Source organism: Haemaphysalis longicornis, unplaced genomic scaffold (assembly GCF_048455015.1).
Source record: "Haemaphysalis longicornis isolate Haplotype H1 unplaced genomic scaffold, Haemaphysalis longicornis Haplotype H1 scaffold_9, whole genome shotgun sequence".
Taxonomy (NCBI): domain Eukaryota; kingdom Metazoa; phylum Arthropoda; class Arachnida; order Ixodida; family Ixodidae; genus Haemaphysalis; species Haemaphysalis longicornis.
In genome coordinates this window covers 163,550,436-163,573,196 of record NW_027526460.1, presented here as the reverse complement: position 1 = coordinate 163,573,196, position 22,761 = coordinate 163,550,436, and the positions used below count along the sequence as shown (strand labels likewise).

General features: G+C 48.5%; 1 protein-coding gene across 1 annotated transcript in view; it reads left to right on the top strand.

Moving 5' to 3' along the window:
• The window catches only part of LOC144151612 (uncharacterized), a 58,488-nt gene extending 43,799 nt beyond the window's left edge, over positions 1-14,689 (top strand). Inside the window, exons 5-7 of the mRNA XM_077682725.1 lie at positions 6,403-6,660; positions 9,546-9,657; positions 14,397-14,689. Coding sequence (XP_077538851.1) covers positions 6,403-6,660; positions 9,546-9,657; positions 14,397-14,523 — 497 coding nt within the window. The 3' untranslated portion in view covers positions 14,524-14,689. The remainder of the gene's footprint in view (positions 1-6,402; positions 6,661-9,545; positions 9,658-14,396) is intronic.
• Positions 14,690-22,761: the final 8,072 nt, after the last annotated feature.

The window sequence follows — 22,761 nt, the reverse complement described above, 5'->3', positions numbered from 1 at the left end:
TTATCTTTCTCTGCTTTACCTAGTTTGACATAGGGACAACGAATAGCACCCGACTTGTGACGAAAGCCTGAACCAATCTCAAAAGATTGGCCTTCTTCTTCCCCAAATTCTCGTTAGAAATGCGCTTAAGTAACCGGTATGGTCTGTCTGGTACTCGCTTGAAGTTTCCTGATAGTTTCAGTGTTTTCGCCATTTGTATGTATGCGCGGCCATAGGACTCTAATACTTTCTACTGTCCGCGTGACATTGTCTTTCACTCGTAAAGCAATGTCGTAGCTCTTGCAAAGGGGACTGTTCCTTTTCCTCTTTGGAGATGGTAGAAAAAATTACGCCCACTTCCCCTCGCGGGAACCTTAGTGTTATGCGACGCTGAGGGTATTCAAGCGCAAGCGGAGAGCAACCGTCGACCGAAAGGCCGCCGGAGAGCGGCACACCGGTTATATTCTAGGCACTATATATGCGCAGCGCGCCCGAAGGAGAGGAAACCGCGGAGAGAGAGAGTACTGCACATGCACAGAACCGCGCGCAGCGCCGCCCACCGGCGGAGTGAGAGCACGCTGGGCCGCACACGCTCTCGCCTGGGCACGCGCCGGCGCCAGTGCGTCTGCCGTGGCTATGACGCAACACAATCCAACACAATCCACTTTAATCCAATCCAATCCAAATCCAATCCAATCCAAGCCAACCATGCCAATCGAATCCAATCTAATGCCCCTCGCGAGAGAGTGTTCGCTATCGGAGAGGAGAGCGGGAGAGTGGCTGCGGACAACGGACGCACGCAGGAAGGACAGGGCCGCCGACAAGAGATGGTCTGAGGGTCGCATCTAAAAGATCCTCTCATTTTTCTCCCGAGCATTTCAGCCCGATTGGCTCTATTTTACCTATGGCCCCCTGAAGTGGTCTTTCAATTTTTCCGTCGCTACCCCTGTTCATATTCTTGAACCGCACTGTTTTAAAACAGGACAAGGAAATAGCACACAGGACGAGACGAAGCGCAAACTAACAACTGATTTATTTTTCACAACACACACAGTTATACATAAAAAGAAACTGGTCCGAATCAACGATTTCAACTCGTTTTAAAACAGTGCGGTTCAAGAAGATGCAAAACCAACTAACCCCCATTTTAGCCTTGCTTACCCCTGTTCACCTACAGCGTCAAATCGTCGCGTATATGGTGCAATGCAGGTTTGTCATTTCGTCCAGCAGCCCAGGAAGCCCGATCATCGCTACATTAAACAGGGTCGGAGAGTCGACGGTCCCCTGCGGTGTCCCTCTGTATATTTCCGAGCGACACTCCTCGGAGGCTTGGTTGCAGTCCGATTCGAGAGAAAATCCCTGACGTAGTTATACGTCTTCACGCCTACGTTTAGCGCGCTGAGGTTCTCGAGTATTACTGTGTGTTTTACATTATCAAAAGCCTTGGAGACGCCCTGTCCCAACATTTCATCTCCATGAGCAAAAAAAAAAAAAAAAAAGAAATCCCGTGCTATCTCCACTAACGTGAAACCTGGGAAGGGGCGAAGAATGCAGTGTATTTCGCAACGCATAAATGTGGGCTAGTTAGTTCGAACTGCAATACATGGCTAAGTAGCGCGGTAAAGACGGGACAGGCACTGGTCCTGTGTTACCTCTTCTATATTGTCCCGTCTTCACCTCGCTACTTAGTCATCTTTCACATGCAGTGCATAGCTATTCTTGGCGCCTTGGCGTTTTTGCCAACGGAGATGAAACCGTTGGGGGGAGAGGTATACAGCTTTGCTGTAAAAGTCTCGTGTCTTTCAAGCGCGAAACGTTCTAGCGCGAGGCGTATACGACAATGTACCGGTGTTGTTTTAATACGCGATACGAAGCGTTGGAGCCTGAAGCGTAAACGAGTGTCCCGGTTTTTTAGTACCGTGACTACATAAGACGGTGGTCCAGATGACGACGGGATGAGACGCCGACAGCCCGAGCCCCTAAGGGACGCCCCTTAAACGCGTACTAAAAGAACGCCGGGAAACTCGTTTACGAACGCCTCACGCTAGAACTCTTCGTACTTCGAAGACACGAGACTTCTACAGCAAAGCTGTATCCCTCTAACCCAAACGGTTTCATCTCCGTGGAAAAAAACGCCAAGGCGCCAATGCCTAAGACGCCGAGCGCTCAGCATCATTAAGACGAGGGCAGATGAACCGAAGAAATACATTACGCAAATTGACTTGGATACGATACGCGATTGCTGATTATATATAGTAATATATATAGTTGAAACAAAATCGTCTTCTGTCTCGCATTGCCACTTAGCAGCGATTTTGCTGTGGAAAACACCGGCGCACATTGCATGCTTCGCTCCTCCTCAGACTTCACGTTTGGGGGGATGGCCCGGGATTTTTATTCACCTCCGTCGTACCACGTGCAATCTTCCCCGTCTACTTGCCATGTACTCTTCTAGCTCCGTACTAGCCTGCTACATATCTTTGTCATGTGTCACGAAAAACTGAAGCAAGGGGGAAGAACTGCGCAGACATTTCTCGGCTTCCGTTATACCTGCATGCTTTTTCTGGCGCTGTCTTCTCCAAGTTTGCGTCTACTCCCTCGGCTTCCGATTCCCCGAGAAAACACGTCCGTTCTGTTCGGCGTCACTCGGCCAGCTCGTGTGCGTCTTGAAGGCCACTTTGCACCATTTATAGTAGAAAAAAGTATAAAGTAGAAAAAAGGACCTATTTTTCACTGACAGCACTGGTCGTCATGCTATTCCACTTTCTCTGAGCGGAGGAGTGGTTTTGTAACTGTTCCTGATGACATTTTTTTATGTATTGTTAAATACACGGGGCTGCTGTTGGAGCTTTTGTCGAGTTGGTGGGTTACAAGCAGTTTTTTTCTTCAAAACTCCACGATGTAAACCGGTATGTCGGTACCGCAGTTCAGCCCAACTTCACTAAAAGTTTCGACAACGTAAAAATAACATCAATGCGGCTCGCGAAGATAGCGTTTTCGGAGCAGAAACTGAATAACGAAGGCGGCCATTACCACGGGCCGGACGTGACATAGTTGATAGAACGGGAGCGTGTGCGGAAGAACCGGCGGCCGCTCACAACAGCCTCCAAATGCTCGTGGTCGCGTCGCGTTTCACATTGTTATTTACACAGAATAACTTTTACATCAGCCCAGAGTGATCGCGTTAAGCGAAATTACGACATCGCGTTTCTATCGATCGAGAAGTAGACCGTCCAACAGCTTTGTTTTTCATCAGAATAACTACCGGAGTAGCAATCCTTGGCATTAAGAGTAAAAAAGCGAGTCTAAATTTATAAATAAATCTACTTTCTCGTACGATATCTAAAATCACCTATGGTTAGCTGGCGCCTCGGCTATCGTGTAGCTTTGTTCTGAAGAGAATGAGTTACGCAGGGGCGAATATCAATCACAAACTATTTTTACTATGTACAGTAATACCTCGTTAACTCGAAGTCGTAAAAACCAGGGAAAATTTCGAGATAAACGGATTTTCGAGATAAGCAAAGTTGCGCTAATCGCCGGGAAAACTGAGCGCTCTTCAGAAAAATCACTACTACTTACCGGCTCTTCAGCGGCAGTTTCTAATCTTTCTTCTCGTGCAGGTTTAAAAGAGAAAAAAATAACATACAAGAGACTTTAACCGGCTGGGTTTTGCCGCACTGCCATTTTATTTAGCAGAGAAACCCGCCGCGGTGGCTCAGTGGCTAAGGCGTTGCGCTGCTGAGCACGAGGTCACGGGTTCGATTCCCGGCCGCGGCGGCTGCTTTTCTGATGGAGGCCAAAAGCAAAAACACCCGTGTGTTCGAGAATTCGGCGCACGTTAAAGATCTCCAGGTGGTCAAAATTAATCCGGAGCCCTCCACTACGGCGCGCCTCATCGCCTGCGTTGCGTCGGCGCGTTAAACCCTACAATCAATCAATCAATATTTAGCAGAGAAAAACTGCCTAATGCTCGTCTGCTTTGCGGTCGTACTCGGGCCTAGGAAGGCGTCCTCCAGCTGCTTGACGCATCGCATCAGTCGATCTTCCCCGCCGCTGCACTCGACCTTATTTCGAAGCAAGCGAAGCCAATTTCTCGTCTCAGAAGATGTCGGCACCTCTCGAGGTGGTTCGTCATCGCCGTCGTCTCCGCCGTCCCCTACGTTAGCGGAAAGCATCGACGTATGGCAGGCGCAGCTAAATAAGAAAAAAAATCGGCGGACTTCAGGCGTGGCAGCATCGCGCGAATCTTGTGAAATGGTCCTGCGGCGGAATTTTCGTTCCACTCCCAGTCAAGATTTCGAGTTATCCGCAATCCGACCCAAAAATACTTCGAGATAAAGGGAAAAATATACATGGGACGTATAGGAAAATGTTCGGTGCCGCGGAAAATTTCGACTTAGCCGATTTTTCGAGATATGCGAGTTCGAGTTAACGAGGTATTACTGTAATTACGGGCAAACAGCTTTCTCGATACTCACCCAGTAACTTTCACCTCACTGCGAATCGAGGATAGAATTTTAAAGTTGATCTAAACCGCATGTCAGCATCCAGAAACAGATCTATCTCTAGAAGCTCGGCATCATCCATGATGGACTAAAACACGAAAAAGTTACCTATCTATACCGCCATTTTGCATTTCACTAGAGACATCTGCACTTGATATCATTTTACTCTTCACTAAACTGAATCTAACACGGTAAAAGAGTAAATACTTTATTTCGGTATGGAAAAAATATTAAGGTTGATTGTTTGGGAGAAGAGCAGTTTCGTTAGCTTCAGCACTTCGGGAAGACGATGGCTGATCTTTGTGTGGATGTATTTGTTTCCACGAGAAGGCTGATTTTGGTTCACTTAGAGAGTGAGTCAAAAGTCGCACAAATGCTTGTACCCGAGCGTAGAAAATCTAGTTTGGTCTTTAAACTTTTGGAAAGGTCTCAGGGGTGGAGGTGGCGTTGGGCCTGTCCATGTATGCAGCAAATACTAGACGCGGAAGTACAAGGGGTCATGAATTTATAAAATGTTTTTTTTTGGTGACAGAAGCAACCGCAATGATGAATGTTCAGGTGATTGCGTGTTTCGTGCTATTTTTTTAAGTAAAAATATTATTTTGAAGTAAAAGCAAGTTTCGCCAACTCCAAAACGATCGCAAGCGCGCTCATTTGCTTCTAAACCCGTGTTATTGCATCGAAAAAAAAAAAGGCAGATACTGCTACCTATGCGTTTAGTTTTAAACATGTGAGGCCGGTGGCTGTACCGCTAGGAGGTGTAGCAGAGAAACCCGCGGCGAACGCACCCCGGCAAATGCAGTCGCCCTAGAAGCGCGAGCCCCACGGGGCAGGTCCCCCTTCTACGTCACGGGCCATTCAGAACTTGTTTCGGCGACTCTCCGCCGGGTGCAAACGTCATCTGCTGGGGGCTATGTTGAGAGCTTGCAGTTATTGCACTAAGTGAGTATTGGGCTTAGAATTTCATGGTAGAGTTTAGATCATAAAGACTTTATTTGGATCAAATTTGGGCAAAGAAAACTTTCAGTGCACTTGGCGCTTAAGATTTGAAGGCCTGCTGATGCCGGGCGGTGTTTGTTTAGTGATGTTGAGTTTTCGCAGGAAGAAAAAGTTATAGTTCTGATATTTTTTTGGAAATGCACCGATTAAGGTTTTTGTGGTGAAAGAATACTGGTGCTGGTAAAATTCATTTCGTTTTTCTTGACGTATATATTGAGTGTGTCTCTATAGTGTGGCGTGTATAGAAACTACAGGTATTTGCATTGTAATTAGTACAACACGCTACTTTATTTAAAACAAGAACCTGCTTTGTACGAGAATATTGGTCCTCTAACGAATTCCAGATATCCCAACTATTTTGACAACATTGTTTTCTTACTCATATTTATGCCGTGTTGGGCTGCTGCTGCTTTGGGCGTTCTTGCTACAATTTGTGAATGGTCTTGCGAGCGTTGCTCCAACTTCTTCCAGAGGCTTTTATCTCAAATAAATGGTAGCAGTACACTTAAAGCAATCACGACCCCGAATTTAAAGCGGCCTTATGTAGCTCTGCTCGCTGGCGTTCTTTTTTTATGCGCACGTTCTTCTTCGTGGCCATTTTCCATCTCCTACGAAAAGGACAAGTCATTTAAAATTTGAAGTTCATTTTGTGCGTCCCCTTCGCCTTTCGAGCTTGAAAAGAGAGGGCGTGCTTCGAGTATCCTAAGGTAGTTCCAAAACAGTTTTGAACATAAAAGCCAGATGGCGCGGTGAGAGCTTTTTTTAGGGGAAAGAAGACCATTTAGGTGAGAGAAGGTATTAGGGACCGATAGGTGCACCCCAAACAAGAGAAATGCCGACTTGGGAAAAAACGCGCACTTCACCATACTGGCCCCTGAGATCGAAGCGATGACAGCTCGTTTCTTCGCCCCTGCAGGCGACCTTGGGTACTACGACAAGTCTGGCCGCGTGCACTTGGTGGAACGGCTCAAGGAGCTCATCAAGACCATGGACAATCAGGTGGTGCCTGGCGAGCTGGAGGACCTCATTCGCGAGAAATGTCCCGAGGTCGGCGAGGTTGGCGTGGTTGGCCTCCCGGACCCGGTCTTGGGCGAGGTGCCTGCGGCCTTCGTCGTCCTCACCGAGGAAGGAAAGGGACGGGTCACCGAGGCCGACATCAAGAAGGCGGTCTCGGGTGGGGCCTCTGTAATTGTGCTCATGTCGAGTGTTGAACACGCGCGGAACACTGGAATCGCTGGGGTCTAGATTTCCGTATGAACACAGCAGTTGGGGCTCACTCGCATTTGGCTGGCCATGTCCCAGTTGCCAGAAGCTCTTAGTCACTGAGTTTCCGTTTTTTGTGGGCTTTATTGGAGTTGGCAAATAACACTGCCGTGAAACGCTGGTTTCGTGCACTTAGGTGCATTTCACGTTGTCTATTGAAGTTTAAATACCGACCAGCTACCCAACTGAACCACTAAACGACGTCCGTTTTAACTAGCGCTTCATATGAATTGCTGGACGCAGTCTTTTTTCTCTCGGCATTTTTGTCACATTACGCGGAACCTCATCTAGAAGTGTGTCGGGTCACGCAAGCGTTTACGTTACGTCTGAGTCACGCCAGCGACTGTGCTGAAATTTGGCTCGGGTTTTCATAATGCGTGAACCGGGTGTTAGACAGACTGCCCGAAGTTTCCCATGCTAACACACGGAAGCAGCAGCTAGATGCGCTAAAGGAACCCTGAAAGAGGTTTTGACGATAGATGCGTGTTCACACTTTCAGATAAACCAATGTTCTAGTAATCACTTCCTTCAAGAATTTTGTTTCAGCGATGTGTAGTAGTGGAGCATTGTAAATCAAAAGTGCGCATTTTCACCCGGTGTGCCTTTGCTCCTCGCACTTGTTCCTCGCACCGCGCGAGCGCTCCGGTCGGATGATGCATTGCCCTCGGTGGCTTCTGCAACAGCATTCAGTTGCGCGCGCCTGTTAGTGCGACATGATAGTACTGCGTCGCGATCATTGCTCTGAGACGCGGCCGTCAGACTTTCTGCATTCCGTTTGCGCTGTTTTGAAGCAAAGCTTTCCACCTATACCAGCCAATGGTTTCGTCGTAATGTGCGCCAAAAGAAACAAACTACTGGCACCGCCAGGGATTTAACCTGGGCCCGAAGAGAAGCAGAGGGAGAGCCCGTCGTCTTATCGACTAAGCTACGCCCACACGTGGAGACGGCGAGACAGACGATGGTTTTGATTCAGCGGCTGCGAAGCGGTGGGGCGCTTTTTGGAGGCGCCGCATGAAACAAGAGGGAGGGGGAGGCAGCGAGAGAGATGACGAAGCCGCCGCACGTGCCGCTGCCCTCCACACCCTTCAAAAGACGCTCCTCTCCGTTTTCTTTCTACACGGCGGGGTAGAGCGGTAGTGTCCGCCTCTCTAGCCTGGGCGTGGCCGACGCTGCTGCGTTCGGGACGCCACTGCCTGCCTCCCCCGCCCCTCCCCCCCCTTCCGAATCCCACGTAACGGCTGGCAGAATCGCTGGTTCCACTCTTTGTAGAGCCACATATTTGATTTCAGGTGACATCACATGGGCTATTGCTGGGGGTGTCGTTACACCTTTGCTTTCCAACCACCTTCACAGCGTGAATTGGAGCCAGTTTTTTAATTTATCATTCTCATGATGAATCATGCACTCCGCTCCCTGCTCGAACAGCTGACGGAAGGAATGGGGCGGGAGTTTTGCGGTTCCACATCACGTCGAAAGATATCGCGAAAAAGAAACGATGCACTTTTGCGCTGGGTGAACAAGCACAGCGGTCAGCAGCACGACCACACATCTGCGAACGCTTTTCCATCTAAGAAATGCAATCGCGAGACGTGAGTTATTGTGGAAGTTTGGGGGACGTTTACTGCACGAGCGCTATACAACAAATAGTCACCTGAAGTACTTGAAATGCTAAAACGAAATAAAAGTGTAAACTGGTTGTACATTATATTCCTTTTATATCCCACTTCGGCAGTGCTGGCTTGTGGCGGAGTGGTTTGAATCGCTAGGATTTGTTTTGCAAGTCGCAAGTTCGAATCCCCGAGGGTGCATGCTTTTTTTTGTAAGTTGATTTTTTCGTTTGCGGCTGATGTTTTCTAACCTGGATTCACCATTTTTGGGCCGTAACGTTCACTGCTCCACGAGCGAGTTCGCAGAACGCGCGCAGACTTACACTCACGCGCTAGCCAGTTCTCGTTGGCGTGCTGTTGCCACAACCACCGATTGCTTGCGGGCAGTGGGCACAGGGCAGAACCAACAGACCCTTGGCCTGGTGCGAACACGCTTTTTACGATACAGGCATGAGTGAGGCAAGCTCCGAATATGCGGGAAAAGCGCATGGCATTTGAGCGTCTGCGGTGACGCGGAGGGCGTTCATCCACTACGTAGGCCTCGGCTAGTGATTTCTACGATGCCAAGCCGTCCTGGGAGGCTTATCTTAGGCATATTACAGCCGACAACATGGCAGAAGCGCGGTACAACGATTACTGTGATATCGAGATGCCCATCCAACGCTGCCGTCGGATGTCAAGCATGTTGTTTTACAGAACCGAAACCGAAACTTGTTTGAATGCTAACCTTGGACATCGTCCAATCAAGGATGCCACCTCCTCCCGACGTTACAGCCTTTAGTTAGTGCGGCCGCCACAGACCGCGCATTGTAGTTTTTCTTCTTTCCCGCTTTATAAAATAATTACCGACTTATCAACCGGATAAACGATCAAAAGTGTGGTAATTTGAGCTAGTCTACGCAGTGCAAGCAATACCGGGAGCTTGACAAATTCACTTCAGTGTCCCTTTAATACGCTGCCGACAAATTTGATACGTTTTTGCGTCACTACTCACGGATTGAGGTAAAGCGCACTCTTGTTATGGCGAAGTGTGGTGTGGCAGTCACTATATGCGCAAAACGGGACAAAAGCAAGCGTTTCATGTTGCTTGTAATAGGTTACATGCCACGGTATATGCGATTTGGTCAGATTTGCCTTGTTGTCTGTGTATGAAGCGAGTAGCACTAAATAAAACGATACCTTTGTGCAGATAACCTCGCCGCGTACAAGCGACTTGGGGCCGTGTATTTTTGTGATTTCCTGCCACATTCTGAAACCGGGAAGGTCCGAAGGTCTACACTGCGCGAGGATCAAAGATTCAGGTGAGGAAAACTGCTGCCTTCCTCTCTTGCTCTTCCTTGTATGTCCCGTGGTCATGTGTCCTGAATTTCACACAAAATATTCAAAGCGACACTGAACACTTTTTTAATGGGGCAATGCAAAAAAAACTTCATTCGAAAATAGGCGATCCTTTTTGTGAAGTGGTAGGTTTGTAGTGATTGCTATTTTCCCTTACCTCAATGTGGTCCTCATCAGACGGCGGTATGTCCTGCTGGTAATCTCGACCGTAACCTCTACCTTGATGCCAGTTGGCGCTGGCTTTAGCTGCAGTGAGCGCCTGCCCCTTCACTGCCCGTGGGTCAACCTTCTGCTTTCTCGCACCTTCTTCAGCACTTTAGAGTCCACCGTACTGCGGACAGTGGAGACAGAATAAACGGATTCATTGGTGTGATTGTGACCTGCTTTTATCATCGTCGCAACCCTTACTCTACAACGCCATGTTCCTCTGTTTTTCGTTATTATGACCGAGAGGATTAATTTATTGGCCTTGTTAGCCCAACTACACTCTATGAGCTTTCTCACTTGGGCTTTCTCACTTCAGTAATTAGCCTGGCCAACTGACTCTTGTATGCCCCTAGATGTCCCCAACAAAGGCCGCAACGATTCAATAGATCCACCTTACCTCGAGCCAAGGCTCGGCAGTGGCTAAGGAGTTGTGCTGCTGAGCACGAGGTCACGGGTTCGATTCCCGGCCGCGGCGGCCGCTTTTCTGATGGAGGCGAAAAGCAACAAGGCCCGTGTGATCGAGATTTCGGCGCACGTTAAAGATCCCCAGGTGGTCAGGATTAATCCGGAGCCCTCCACTGCGAAGGTGACTTCTATGCGTTTTCCACTGCCTGAGCTAATCTTGCAGACCTTTTTCGGAGAGCAAGAAGGATGCGCGCTCGAAACTAATTTTTTCGGCGTATTTTTATTTGTTCGTAATATGCAACGTGTGTACCCAATGACACAGGGAGGCTTCGCGCCATAATGAAAAGGACTAGGCTTAGAATAAGCAAAACAATTAGAAGCGATCTCAAGCTTCAAGAAGCAGTCTGAAAGTAAACATATTCAAAGCAACGAAATTGCAATGTATAATCATCATCATCAACAGCTTGTCTAGGCCCAGTGCAGGACGAAATCCTCTCCAACTGATCTCCACCCACTCCTGTCCTGAATGCCCCGAGCCCATTCTTTCCTTACGATATTTCCTTACTCCGTCCCTCCATCGAGTGAATGGCCCTTCCCTGGTGGTCCACCGGTTGTAATTTGTCTGACTGCATGGGCAGCGCAAGTCCCATTTCATTTCTTAATTCGAACTGTGATATGATATCGTTTGCTCGATTTCGTTCCCGGACCCAAGAAGCTCGTTTCCTGTCCCTGAGCGTTACCCCTCTCCCCCCCCGTTCCGTGGCCCGATTAGTCGACCTAAGTTTTGCTCTCGGTTGTTTAGCGAGGCGCCAAAGTTCTACTCCGTACATTATCAACGCCAGTACGCAAGCATTCTATACTCTCACCTTTAGTGAAAGAGGTAGCTTATATTTACTTTGGAGTACTTGCCGAGTGCGCGCCAGCCCATACCATTTGTGTGCAGGATTTTGTTCTCCCTGCTTCTTTCTCTCTATACGCACAGACAAGCTGTCCAATGGCGTTATATACATCTGCTCTAATGTTGAGTAATCAAGTCGGTTGCAATAAAAGCGGATATTTGAATTTTGAGGAATCAAAGCTGGAAAGGTTCGGAAAGAAATGCTACTTTTCGGAGCTGGCAACCGGAATTGGTTAGAGCAGATCGAGGCAAAATAAACGTTTGCACATTTTCTTGTTAGATATGAATATCAAGTTCAAAGTTTTAGTGAATTCAGGCTTATTCTTCTGCTGAGCAAACGCATAGTTTAGGACACCCCAGAGGTCTGCACGAGTGCCGCCTAGGCACGTACACGTACACTCTTAAATGAGCCATGAAAAGAAAGCACAAGTTTGGTTAATTCAAAAGATTGCCGCGCCAGAACCAGACTAACACCACTTTTAATGTAAACTTCGCTCAAATAAGCTACATCATTACAAAAAAATTCCCCGCATTTCCCCGAGGGGAAGAATGTGAAAGTGCGAATGCACGAGTTGAATTTGCGCGGTTCGGTAATGTTCGCGAAAGAGAGAGAACACACTTACACACAACTACAAAGAAAGAAAGATGCATTTATTCACAGACACCTATTTGTGTTGTCGTTGTACTTGATTGCTAGAGCGGATCTCAGCTTTGAAATTTCGTGTCAGTACTCCTTTAAGCGGGTGCATTAGCCCTTCTCACGCCCGATTCCTGGCCAATCCCCCACGTGAGTATGTGCCATGTCAGCGGCCAGGCAGCGCGCGCCCATCTCCCCCCGTTGCTAGGGAAGACGAGGAGCGCGCGCACCCGCAGCTGTTGCTATGCGGACTACGGCGGCGGACGATTCAGGCTCGCTTAAGAAGTGCATTCGCACTTAAAAAAAAGGGAATGGCCATGCGACCCACTAGCTCATTTCCCGCACCTATGATGTCATACCAGACAGCTCTGCGATTGGCGGAGGGTGGCAAAAGCAAACGCAAACTAGGCAGAGCTTATAAGCTTGCCGAACGAGCTGTTTGCGATTAAATTTAGAGCACATTCTTTTTAAAGCCCTATAAATGGTGGGACAAACAGTGGAAGTTACGAAAGCCCACGTAAACACAGAAATACCGATGCGTATGCTGCTGTTGGTACTGCGCACTATTTCATTTCATTTCATTATTTTCCAGAACAACCGCTGGACGGTCTCCAGGGCTATCAGCTGCGAGCTGCAGCTTGAGTAGGCCCAGGAGCCATCGTACATAACAACAATGTACAAGAAAACAACAAACAACAAAATCACAAAAAGTTGCTCTTTCAGCTATGAAAAAACAAACGAAATGCAAGTTCTACAAATGATATAAATAATAGAAGTTCAACAAATGATACAATTATCGTATAGGAATAGTAAAAAGTTAAGTAGCTCTTTCAGCTATGAAAAAACAAACGTAATGCAAATTGTACAAATGATATAAATAATAGAAGTTGTACAAATGATACAATTATCGTATAGGAATTGTAAAAAGTGGCGCAGACAAAAATAGAAACTGCAGAAATAAGTCGGGTGTACAATTTCCCAGGACAGGCAGTATAGAGATGAACGTAGAATTGTAAATGAAACTGTACCAGAATAATACCACAATTTCAGTCACTTTCATGTACACGATAACAAATGATACCACTCAAAACACAAGAAATCTTAAGAGTACAAGTTCTTCGCGCTCGTAAGAATTTGTCTCTTGCATACGTTATCACCATCTGCATTCATTTATGTAAATTAATTATTTACACTCACGTTGATAAAATACTCCCGTAATTTTTTTGAGAAGTAATGGCTGTATCTTTGAATTTATTAACTATAACGTGTAAATTGTGTTGCAGCGACTGTAACTTATATTGCGTTCAAAAGTAGGGGATAAACCGTAATTCGCTATTTATGGTTATAATTGAAGTGTCGCGGGGCGTAAGACAGGCTAAAGTGAAGAAAGTTTGACGTTCACTTCCGGAAAAATACATTGATTGCAGTATGCGTAATTCATAGTTGTGTTCAAATCGAATATTATTATACCGTAAAAATAAATTGCCCGTGGGAAATAACCTGTCAACATTTGCTATGTGTCGTCAAATTATTTTTTGCAAAAGCAATGTTTTAATAATGTTTCTCTTTGTTGTCGTTTCCCAAACAAAGCTGCAATAGTTAATTTGCGAGGCGAGCAAAGCATAATATATTTGGAGTTTAACATTCACTGGCATGACCATCCGACAGCGAGATACAGCTACTGCTAACGAAGAGAGTTTATGGGCAACATATCTCACATGCGACTCCCAACTTAGGTGACACGTAAACCAGACACCAAGAATTTTGTGTTGATTAACCACTTCAATTATGTCGTTATTTAGAATTGGCTATTTCTTGGGTTGAATGCCTTATTTCTAGCTCTAAAAGTACAGCTTTTGTTTTATTAACATTAATTATGCTTGGTTTAGCTGCACAGGACGTACTGCGGGCCTTTGGGGTTGTTTCAGACGACACTGGCCGACTGACGCAAGCAACGATGTCTTACGTGACCGTATTTGTCGAGCGACAACCATGCTCCACGAAACGATATTCTCCATGAACAAAACAAGCCAGGTACAAATACGTTCACAAACAAACCAAAGGCAGAAAACGACTGGCCGTGGTGTGGTGGCGCCATCTAGGTTCACTAACGGTAAACAAGACCCTGTGATGTCATTGCAGACACGAAAACGCACGATTTAGCGGGAAAATAAAAATTTTAACTTGAATTAATGAATTTCTCAGTGAATAAAGCATAGTTTGCTTTCGGACAAGTGGTGGGGGCCCTATAAAACACGAAATCTTTCGAATAACACAAACTTGTGTTTTGTCTTCATGGCTCCTTTAACCCTACAAACATTCTGAGCGTCAGTTACACAAGCGACGATGGCCTACAGATTACTCTTCTTGGCTTTCTTGCGGGTGAATGTAGACCAAAAGAAAGAATAAGGACGGTCTTAAGATTGACGAGTTTAATGTGTATTATAACGCTTTCCTACGACTGTATAGTGCAACTGAGAATGTGGGACAATAGACAAAGCTGGTCTTCCGAATGCACTCTTTGGAATCGTCAACCCAATCTCCTCCTTACGCAGGTATTTCGGGAGTGGCAGCGCGGGCGCCATAACTCCGGAGTCACCCGTAGCATCCGGCGTAGCAACGCCAACCGATGACAGCCCGGAAATTCACAGAGGACGGCCATCCACTCACGAGGTCCACTGATCCCCTCCAACACCCGACAAAATTGAAACCACGTGCAAGGTTACGGGAACACAGCCGCAGGAAATCGCGACTTTTGCAAGTTTTTTTTTGCAAGAAAAGAAACACCCAAGCATTGTGGAATTATTTAGTGTACGCTTTGATAAGCAACAAAATTTCTTGGAAACTCAAACGGAAGAAATGTGCGCTGTCTGTCTGTCTGTCTGTCTCTGTGTCTGTATGTGCCTGCCTCTCTCCCTCTCTTCCTCCTTTCCTGCCTATACGCAACATGGAGCCACGGGGCCGTTAAGGGGCCCCATTCTGGACTCCGTGAAATATCACGCGAATTCTTGAATTCACCGGAAGGTTCGTCTGATTGGCTTTTGTTTTTTCACGTGCTTCCGGCTGAAAAAGTGGCCGTGTCTACTTTCGTTGTTTTGACATTTTAGTGAGGCCGGTTTTAACGCTTTCCTCTTTTCTCGCTACAGAACGTACATCATTCTGACAAGAATGATGTACGTTCTGTACATCATTCTTTGGAAACTAGACGAAAAGCAACATTTAAAAACTAGACGAAATTCTATGTTGGCCTGGATTTAGTTCTCAATAGCAATATTCCTTGTAGGCCACACCCACTGTCATTGGTTGAGGAGACGTGCCATAATAGGAACAGTTGCAACTTCAGCCTGCGTAAAAGTCAGGTGATTTTACCAGGGTGTCCAACCGGAACCTAGCCGAACAAAAAACCCGATCCGACCCGGTGTTTTTCCTGGTACTGAACGCAAGCCCGCACCTTTATTTTTTGAGCCCGCTGAACGCGAACCGGAACTGAACCGAAAAAATTACGGTTACCGGTTCTCGACGAAGCGGTTCGACCATACGCCGTTGATAATGCACGATCAACGTCATTGAGTGCCTTTCTCTTTCATGAACCATCAGCTTCGTAACTTCTCACACACTTTCCTTTTCATATCAGTCACAACACCAGCGCTCTCTTCGTAGTTTCAGGAACCGATGTGGCAATGGTATGCTGCTGCTGGTAGCGCGAGCAGAGTTGAAGGTTGAGCAAACAAAGTCACACACTCGGCAGCCCGCAGGCAATACTATAGAACATCGACTTTGCCTTTTCCTCGCTGCGACTGTTCAGGGAAAATCGAAGCGCAAGATAGCTGCAGTGCGCAAATGAAAATTCTTGGCGCATTTTGAAATTCCATTTAAAAAGTTTGCGCACCTAGAATATACAAATGCTTGACAAGTGCGAACCTCAAGAGTTGCTTAGTGGCTGAGGCATTGGCTGCTGACTCCAAGGATACAGGTTCGATCACCGCACCCAGCTGCCGTTTTCCTGCCGCATACGTTAAACGAAAAGTTCCGTGTGTCGATATTTGTAATCACGTTAAAGATCCCCAGGTGTCTAAATTGCTCTGCCGACCTGCAATATACGGCGTGCCTTTTAGCACAGGACTAGCCTCGGGGCAGCAAACGCACCACTATTTTTACGCAGAAATGCATTATAGTAGGGGGTGTTGCGACCGGGCGGGGGCACCCGATCCGATCTCCGTGGCCTCCGACATACGAGTGGTAGCGTGTATGATGCGAGCGGCCAGCCGCTGTTGCAGCCGTGAAGAAGTCCAGAAGCCGTAGGCTAACGTAACTGTTTACTTCATAGCGAGAGGTGAGCCGAAGCCAAAGAACAATGCCCCGACGGGCGAGGTTACAATACAGGACTCGAACACAGCGACAACATCGATTCGCTGCTCTAACAGGAATGGTTTACAACGCTTCGGCAGCTCTATTTATACCCAAGAGCGACAACGGTCAATCGAAACAAGTGGGAACAAGCACAACACTCTTTCCAGAGTTCGTAAGCCGTTCATAGCCTCGGGCACGTTGAGTCCGAGAGAGGGGAGAGAGGAGGACTCCGTTGCGATCACCGGGGCCTCTGTCCTTGAAGAGCGTGGAGACGAGCCACGCAGGCAGCCGCCGAAGTTCAGCCGCCGTAGGCAGCCGCCGAATGCGCAGAGAGCGAAGCGTCTGACGAGGCTTTGTCGCAACTTGTTGCCGACATGATTGCGCCTGTTTTCGAAGGCGCACGAGTGGCTTCGCCGCACAGCCGAGGAGTGATGCGGGGAAGTACTGCGGCGCTGGCCCATTCGTAACAGCTTCTCCGCCGGGGGTCCGAGATCCCGATGGATAAGGGTCTGCAACCGTTGTCCGGAGGGATGCTGTCGAAGTGAAGTGTTCGGCAGACGCTCGACTCCAGGCCTTGGCTGTACGACACCGTGCTGGAGCTTCACCGGCGGGTCACTGGACGAGTAGTGGCTCCCCAAGAACGTCTCTGGCTTGGTCAGGCAAGCAACAGAACAACACAGGAAGACACAACCGCATCGCCGGCAAGTGCGAAGACAAATCAACACTGAAGATCTACCAGGCTTTTAGTTACGATAAAATACGCTAATAATTAACTACTCTAGTTATATTTTTGCCCAGCAGTACTTTAGACAAGTGACAAACCTGAAAGGTGACATTTCGCTTGATTGGAAATGTCCCACACAAAAAGAAATGTGATCGTAAAGGGCGAAACCTGCTCCAGGAAAAACAATGAACTTGAGAAAGTCAGGCGTCTACAAGCCACTTCTCGCGCTGAGAGCTGCGATTCGAGCTCTCATCATTGCTCCGAGTTTCCCCTTTCTTGTATCGCACTTTAGGTGCACCCGTTCTCTGAACGCTGCTGCGACCGCGTGAGAGGACACCGGCCGTTCGCTTCGACAACAGTCGAGCGCGCGGAGGAGCGAACGAGATTTTCCAACGTTCAAACGAGAGGCGCGCACTCCTTTTTGGAGGCGGCGTTCCCTTGGCGCGAAGCGAGCTCACTGCTTGGCCTCTCGGCGTGCCCGCCCTGAAACGCGCGCCACAAGTACCCGCGGAAGTTTTCGCTATCTCCTCGTTGCTCGCCTTCTTACGAACGCGTTCGGCAAGCAAACGCCGGAACGCGTTTGCGTTCCTTCCCCTTGGCTGGTCGGTTCCCGACTTCGGCTCAGCCACAAGAGAAACTGGAATCTCAACTAGCTCAGCCGATGTGGGCTTATCGTCGGGAGCATCAGCTGGAAGTGACACGGGCACGACGAGCTCTTTAGACACCGGGTAGCTTCGTACAGTCACTACCTCGTCGTCCCTCGCGCTTACGGCGGCAGCCTCCGCACGCGAAGCCCGAAGCGTGTTCCCGTTATGCTTCCTCACTGCCAGAACTACACTACAACTAAGCTGCCCTGTCTGATTCTCAAAAGACGACTCAGCCGCCCGCGACACCTGAATCTCTACGAGCTCGGCTGGCCGTCGCTCGAGGTCAGCTACCTGAGCTGGTGGCACAACGGAATCGGCCTGCTCAGTGGCGAGATTGTCACGACTTCCAACTGAACCGTGCAAACCGTTCGCTGCCTCGGCAGCAGGCTTTGCCACAACGTAGGTCTCTTCTGAACTGCCGCCGTCCGAAGAAACAACCTCCGTTTCAGCGGGCTCGTGTTGCCTTTCGGTAGCCTCATGGCCTACGCACTCCAGCGAAACCTCACTATCTCGCGAAATGTTCACGTTCACGCCGCTAGCCGTTCCTAAGGCCTCCCGCGTATTTGAACCCTCCGAACACTCCGCCGAGATCTCCGAAACAAACGTCGACACATTATCACACTCAGTGGACACGTACTGCCCTCTGCCGACAGTCTGAGCTAATGCGCCGTCGTTATCTCTCTCCGCAACCTTGACGCGCTGCGGGGCAGCAACCGTCGCCTCCGACTCGCGCTCCCGAGCGTCTGCTACTTTCTTTTCGTTAACGTGGCCAGTTTCTCTATCCACGACAACGAGGTCTTTTTCGAGCAACTCAGGCTTCACTTCTTCCTGCTCGAGGTGAATCTCATGCTCTAGGTTCTTGTTCTCCCGTTGGAGTCTCTCTTTTTCGAGCCTCTTTGCTTCCTGTTCAAGGCGCTCGAACTCGAGGTCATACCATCGCATCTTTTCCTCGTGCTTGAGCTTGCGTTCCTGATCTTGTCTCTGCCACTCGAGCTCCTGTACTCGCTTTCTTTCCTCGCGTTCCTGCCTTTCGAGCTTCTCACGCTGACGCTCAGCCTCAGCCTCTGCCTCGGCGGCCTGACGTTTAGCCTTTGCCTCGGCGGCCTGACGTTTAGCCTCTGCCTCGGCGGCCTGACGTTTCGCGGTCTCCCTGCCATTGATCAGCTCAATGCATTCCGACAGCTCCTCATCGTCAGCCCCGACAGCGAGTATAGCCTGTATCAGCTCTGGCTTTCTCAGTGCGTCCGTAACATCCAAGCGCAACTCTTTTGCAAGCTCCAACAACTGCGGTTTTTTCAACGCTTTCAAATTCATGGCCGGTCTAGAGTACTGCTTTCCCACTGCTCCAAAAATGTTTTGCGCAAATAACCCACGCGACAAAAACACGCCCTACCAGCTATCCTCAGAAGCCTGGTAAAACTCAGTGAAGAAAAGTCCCGCACTCACCCTTGACCGCCGTGAATTCTGCGTCCGAAGCCGCCTTGACGTCCGTGGTGTTGGGTCTCGCACCGCTGGCCTCAGGTGTTACGAAGTTGCCATCCGACCGCTGCCAACCAGTTGTTGCGACCGGGCGGGGGCCGACTGCAGCCGGGAAGAGGTCCAGAGCTGATAGGCCAACGTAACTGTATACTTCATAGCGAGAGGTGAGGCGAAGCCAAAGAACAATGCCCCGACGGGCGAGGTTAAAATACAGGACTCGAACACAGCGACAACATCGATTCGCTGCTCTAACAGGAATGGTTTACAACGCTTCGGCAGCTCTATTTATAGGCCTCGAGCTTCGCGATCGCTGCGCCGCCTGCCGCCGCTTCTCCGCGGCGCTTACGGGATGTCCGCAGCGCAGCTGATAGCGGCTCAGGCATCGTTTTGGTTCTCTTTCGCTTCTTTTTGCCTTTCCGCGCCCTAAACATCGTGTTATTGGGATGTCTGTAAGCAAATAGTACGTTTAGGACATTTTAAAAAACAGCTGCGTCCTGATTAGAGTTGTTAGAGTGCTCGAACGCCAACAAGAGCTAACCGCGGGGACGCGGTACTGCGCGCTTCTTCGTGTCGGCGACGGCAGCGGCATATCACCACTGTCACCTTCGAATATCTCGGGCGCAACCCAAGCAACCACCGGACGTCCGTCGGCCGTCCGCCGTACGTCCATTCCGGCTCTAGCGGCCGTCCGAATGACATCCGTTTAAGAGCCGATGTACGTACCATGTACGTCCGCTTGACGTCCGGTTTTAACACTTCCGTCCGGACGTCCGAAATTGGCTGTATTTTGGATGTTCAGTAAAAATTTCCAGAATCACATAACGAGAAGCTAATGTTCTTACAACGAATAGTACAGTACACCGCGCAAGGCTAGCGCACTACCGGGCAGACGGCATACATGAATACAGTGAACTTGCTTCACATGTTTCGTTAGCGTTTCTCAATTATTATATATCCTTCCCCAAAGAGATAATCATTGGGGCTGGTGAAGTGCTTCAAAAAATTAAAAAAATAGGCTTAATTTTAAGAATACGCTGATGAAACTTCCAACCTCCAAAATCTTTTTAATTGGAAAGCACAGTAGCTTTTTCGTTTTTGCTTTTATATTCAATTTACGCTGTTATTTGATGCTTCATAGCAACTTTTTACGTCCGTTGGCGGATGTCATTCGGACTTGTACATCCGTTTCTGGATGTCCACTGTACGCCCGAAACTTTGCGTCCACACATGGACGTACAGTGGCCGTCCAAACTGGGCCTTGGATGTCCGGCTGTATTTCGGACGTCCAACGTCCGTTATTGCTTGGGAAGTGAATTCTACTGACGCCTCGTTTAGACCTGTCACAGTTATTGGCACAGTGAGAGGTAGGTTTCGTTTTGCAGCGCGGACAATGAATTCGGTTTTGTTTTTAATGTATACGTCGTCCAAAAATATCATTTGGGGAGGTGATTACCTAAAATACCTAACAATAACTTGTGCCTTTTATAGAAATAGAGACCACGCGAACATGTTAAGTATATTCCAAGTGACTGGGTCGTTAAATATGTGCCCACTCCCACCTGATAGAACGGACCAAGGAGAGTTAATGAAACCAAGGAAAAATAAATGGTCTTACAAGTCCGGAAGCAATGTAATAGTTCGTGTGAGAACGAAAAAAAAAGTGCAGCTTCGCAAATCCTAGAGACGTTTGTCTTACCTTAAGCAAGGTTGAACTCACTAGACCAACTAGATGCGAAATGCACTGATGTTTTCCAAGACAGGGAACGGAGGAGGGGGCGATTAGCTATCGTTGTGTAAAAATGCGGAGCGAAATCAAGGAAAGGCCGTTTTAGTAAATAACCCACAAGCTGCACGTTCACCTTTATTTTGTTTTTCGACTTTACCGAACAGGGGATCACTCGGCGGGCACATTTTTTGAAGTACAGTAAGGAAGTTCACAAGCGATAAAAGGTGTCGTTGGATTGAGTGTGGTATCTGATAATGCCCCCTGATTTCACTTTTGTGCTAAATTCTGCAGGCTCCCTGTGTCATATGACGATGTTTCGAAAAAGCGTTTAGTCAGCCGTGGATAAAAGCGGAAGATATATGTATAACCGATGGCTGTTTGGGGAAGCTCACCTCGCGACAAGACGACAGCCGTAAATTCGTGAACAGCCGTAAATTCTTTGTGCTGACTCCCGCATGTAATTTTGCGTTATGAATATTACTTATTGCGTGGAATTCCTCTGATATTTCTGCCAGATTGGTTTGTTCAGGGTAGGGATCAATACCCGAGATATGAAGCGTAACTGGTGGGCTGTCAGGTATGAGTGCTCCGCTAGATTATGGAACTACACGAAACCGATTTACGTCGCAGTGTATAGCCGTAGAATGAGCATCTGAACGGACGCTGCTTACGGAGGTATTGTTAGTACATTTCAGGGCAGTGGCATTACAATCAGATCCATGCATATATGCCAGTTTCGTGACGCACGCTTGTGACACACACCTGGCGCTTATGCGGCCCGAATGTACCAGATTAAGATCGCGTCAGAAGCATTTACACTGTCGTAAATGCACCACGTTCGCGAACAGATTGACTGGTCCACATAAATGTGTATTTCCAACGCATACAAACGGAAAATATCAGCCGCGAACGTGCCTCAAAAGCAACGGCGACAGTGGTGAGCGGGCCGGCAACTCCCGCGACTGCTTTCGAAACGGGCCGCTAGGGGGATTTCAGTGGCGCCCCTACAGGCAGCGCTCGAGGCGTATAACCGATGGCTGTTTGGGGAAGCTCACCTCGCGACAAGACGACAGCCGTAAATTCGTGAACAGCCGTAAATTCTTTGTGCTGACTCCCGCATGTAATTTTGCGTTATGAATATTACTTATTGCGTGGAATTCCTCTGATATTTCTGCCAGATTGGTTTGTTCAGGGTAGGGATCAATACCCGAGATATGAAGCGTAACTGGTGGGCTGTCAGGTATGAGTGCTCCGCTAGATTATGGAACTACACGAAACCGATTTACGCCGCAGTGTATAGCCGTAGAATGAGCATCTGAACGGACGCTGCTTACGGAGGTATTGTTAGTACATTTCAGGGCAGTGGCATTACAATCAGATCCATGCATATATGCCAGTTTCGTGACGCACGCTTGTGACACACACCTGGCGCTTATGCGGCCCGAATGTACCAGATTAAGATCGCGTCAGAAGCATTTACACTGTCGTAAATGCACCACGTTCGCGAACAGATTGACTGGTCCACATAAATGTGTATTTCCAACGCATACAAACGGAAAATATCAGCCGCGAACGTGCCTCAAAAGCAACGGCGACAGTGGAGAGCGGGCCGGCAACTCCCGCGACTGCTTTCGAAACGGGCCGCTAGGGGGATTTCAGTGGCGCCCCTACAGGCAGCGCTCGAGGCGTATACCCAAGAGCGACAACGGTCAATCGAAACAAGTGGGAAAAGCACAACACTCTTTCCAGAGTTCGTAAGCCGTTCATAGCCTCGGGCACGTTGAGTCCGAGAGAGGGGAGAGAGGAGGACTCCGTTGCGATCACCGGGGCCTCTGTCCTTGAAGAGCGTGGAGACGAGCCACGCAGGCAGCCGCCGAAGTTCAGCCGCCGTAGGCAGCCGCCGAATGCGCAGAGAGCGAAGCGTCTGACGAGGCTTTGTCGCAACTTGTTGCCGACATGATTGCGCCTGTTTTCGAAGGCGCACGAGTGGCTTC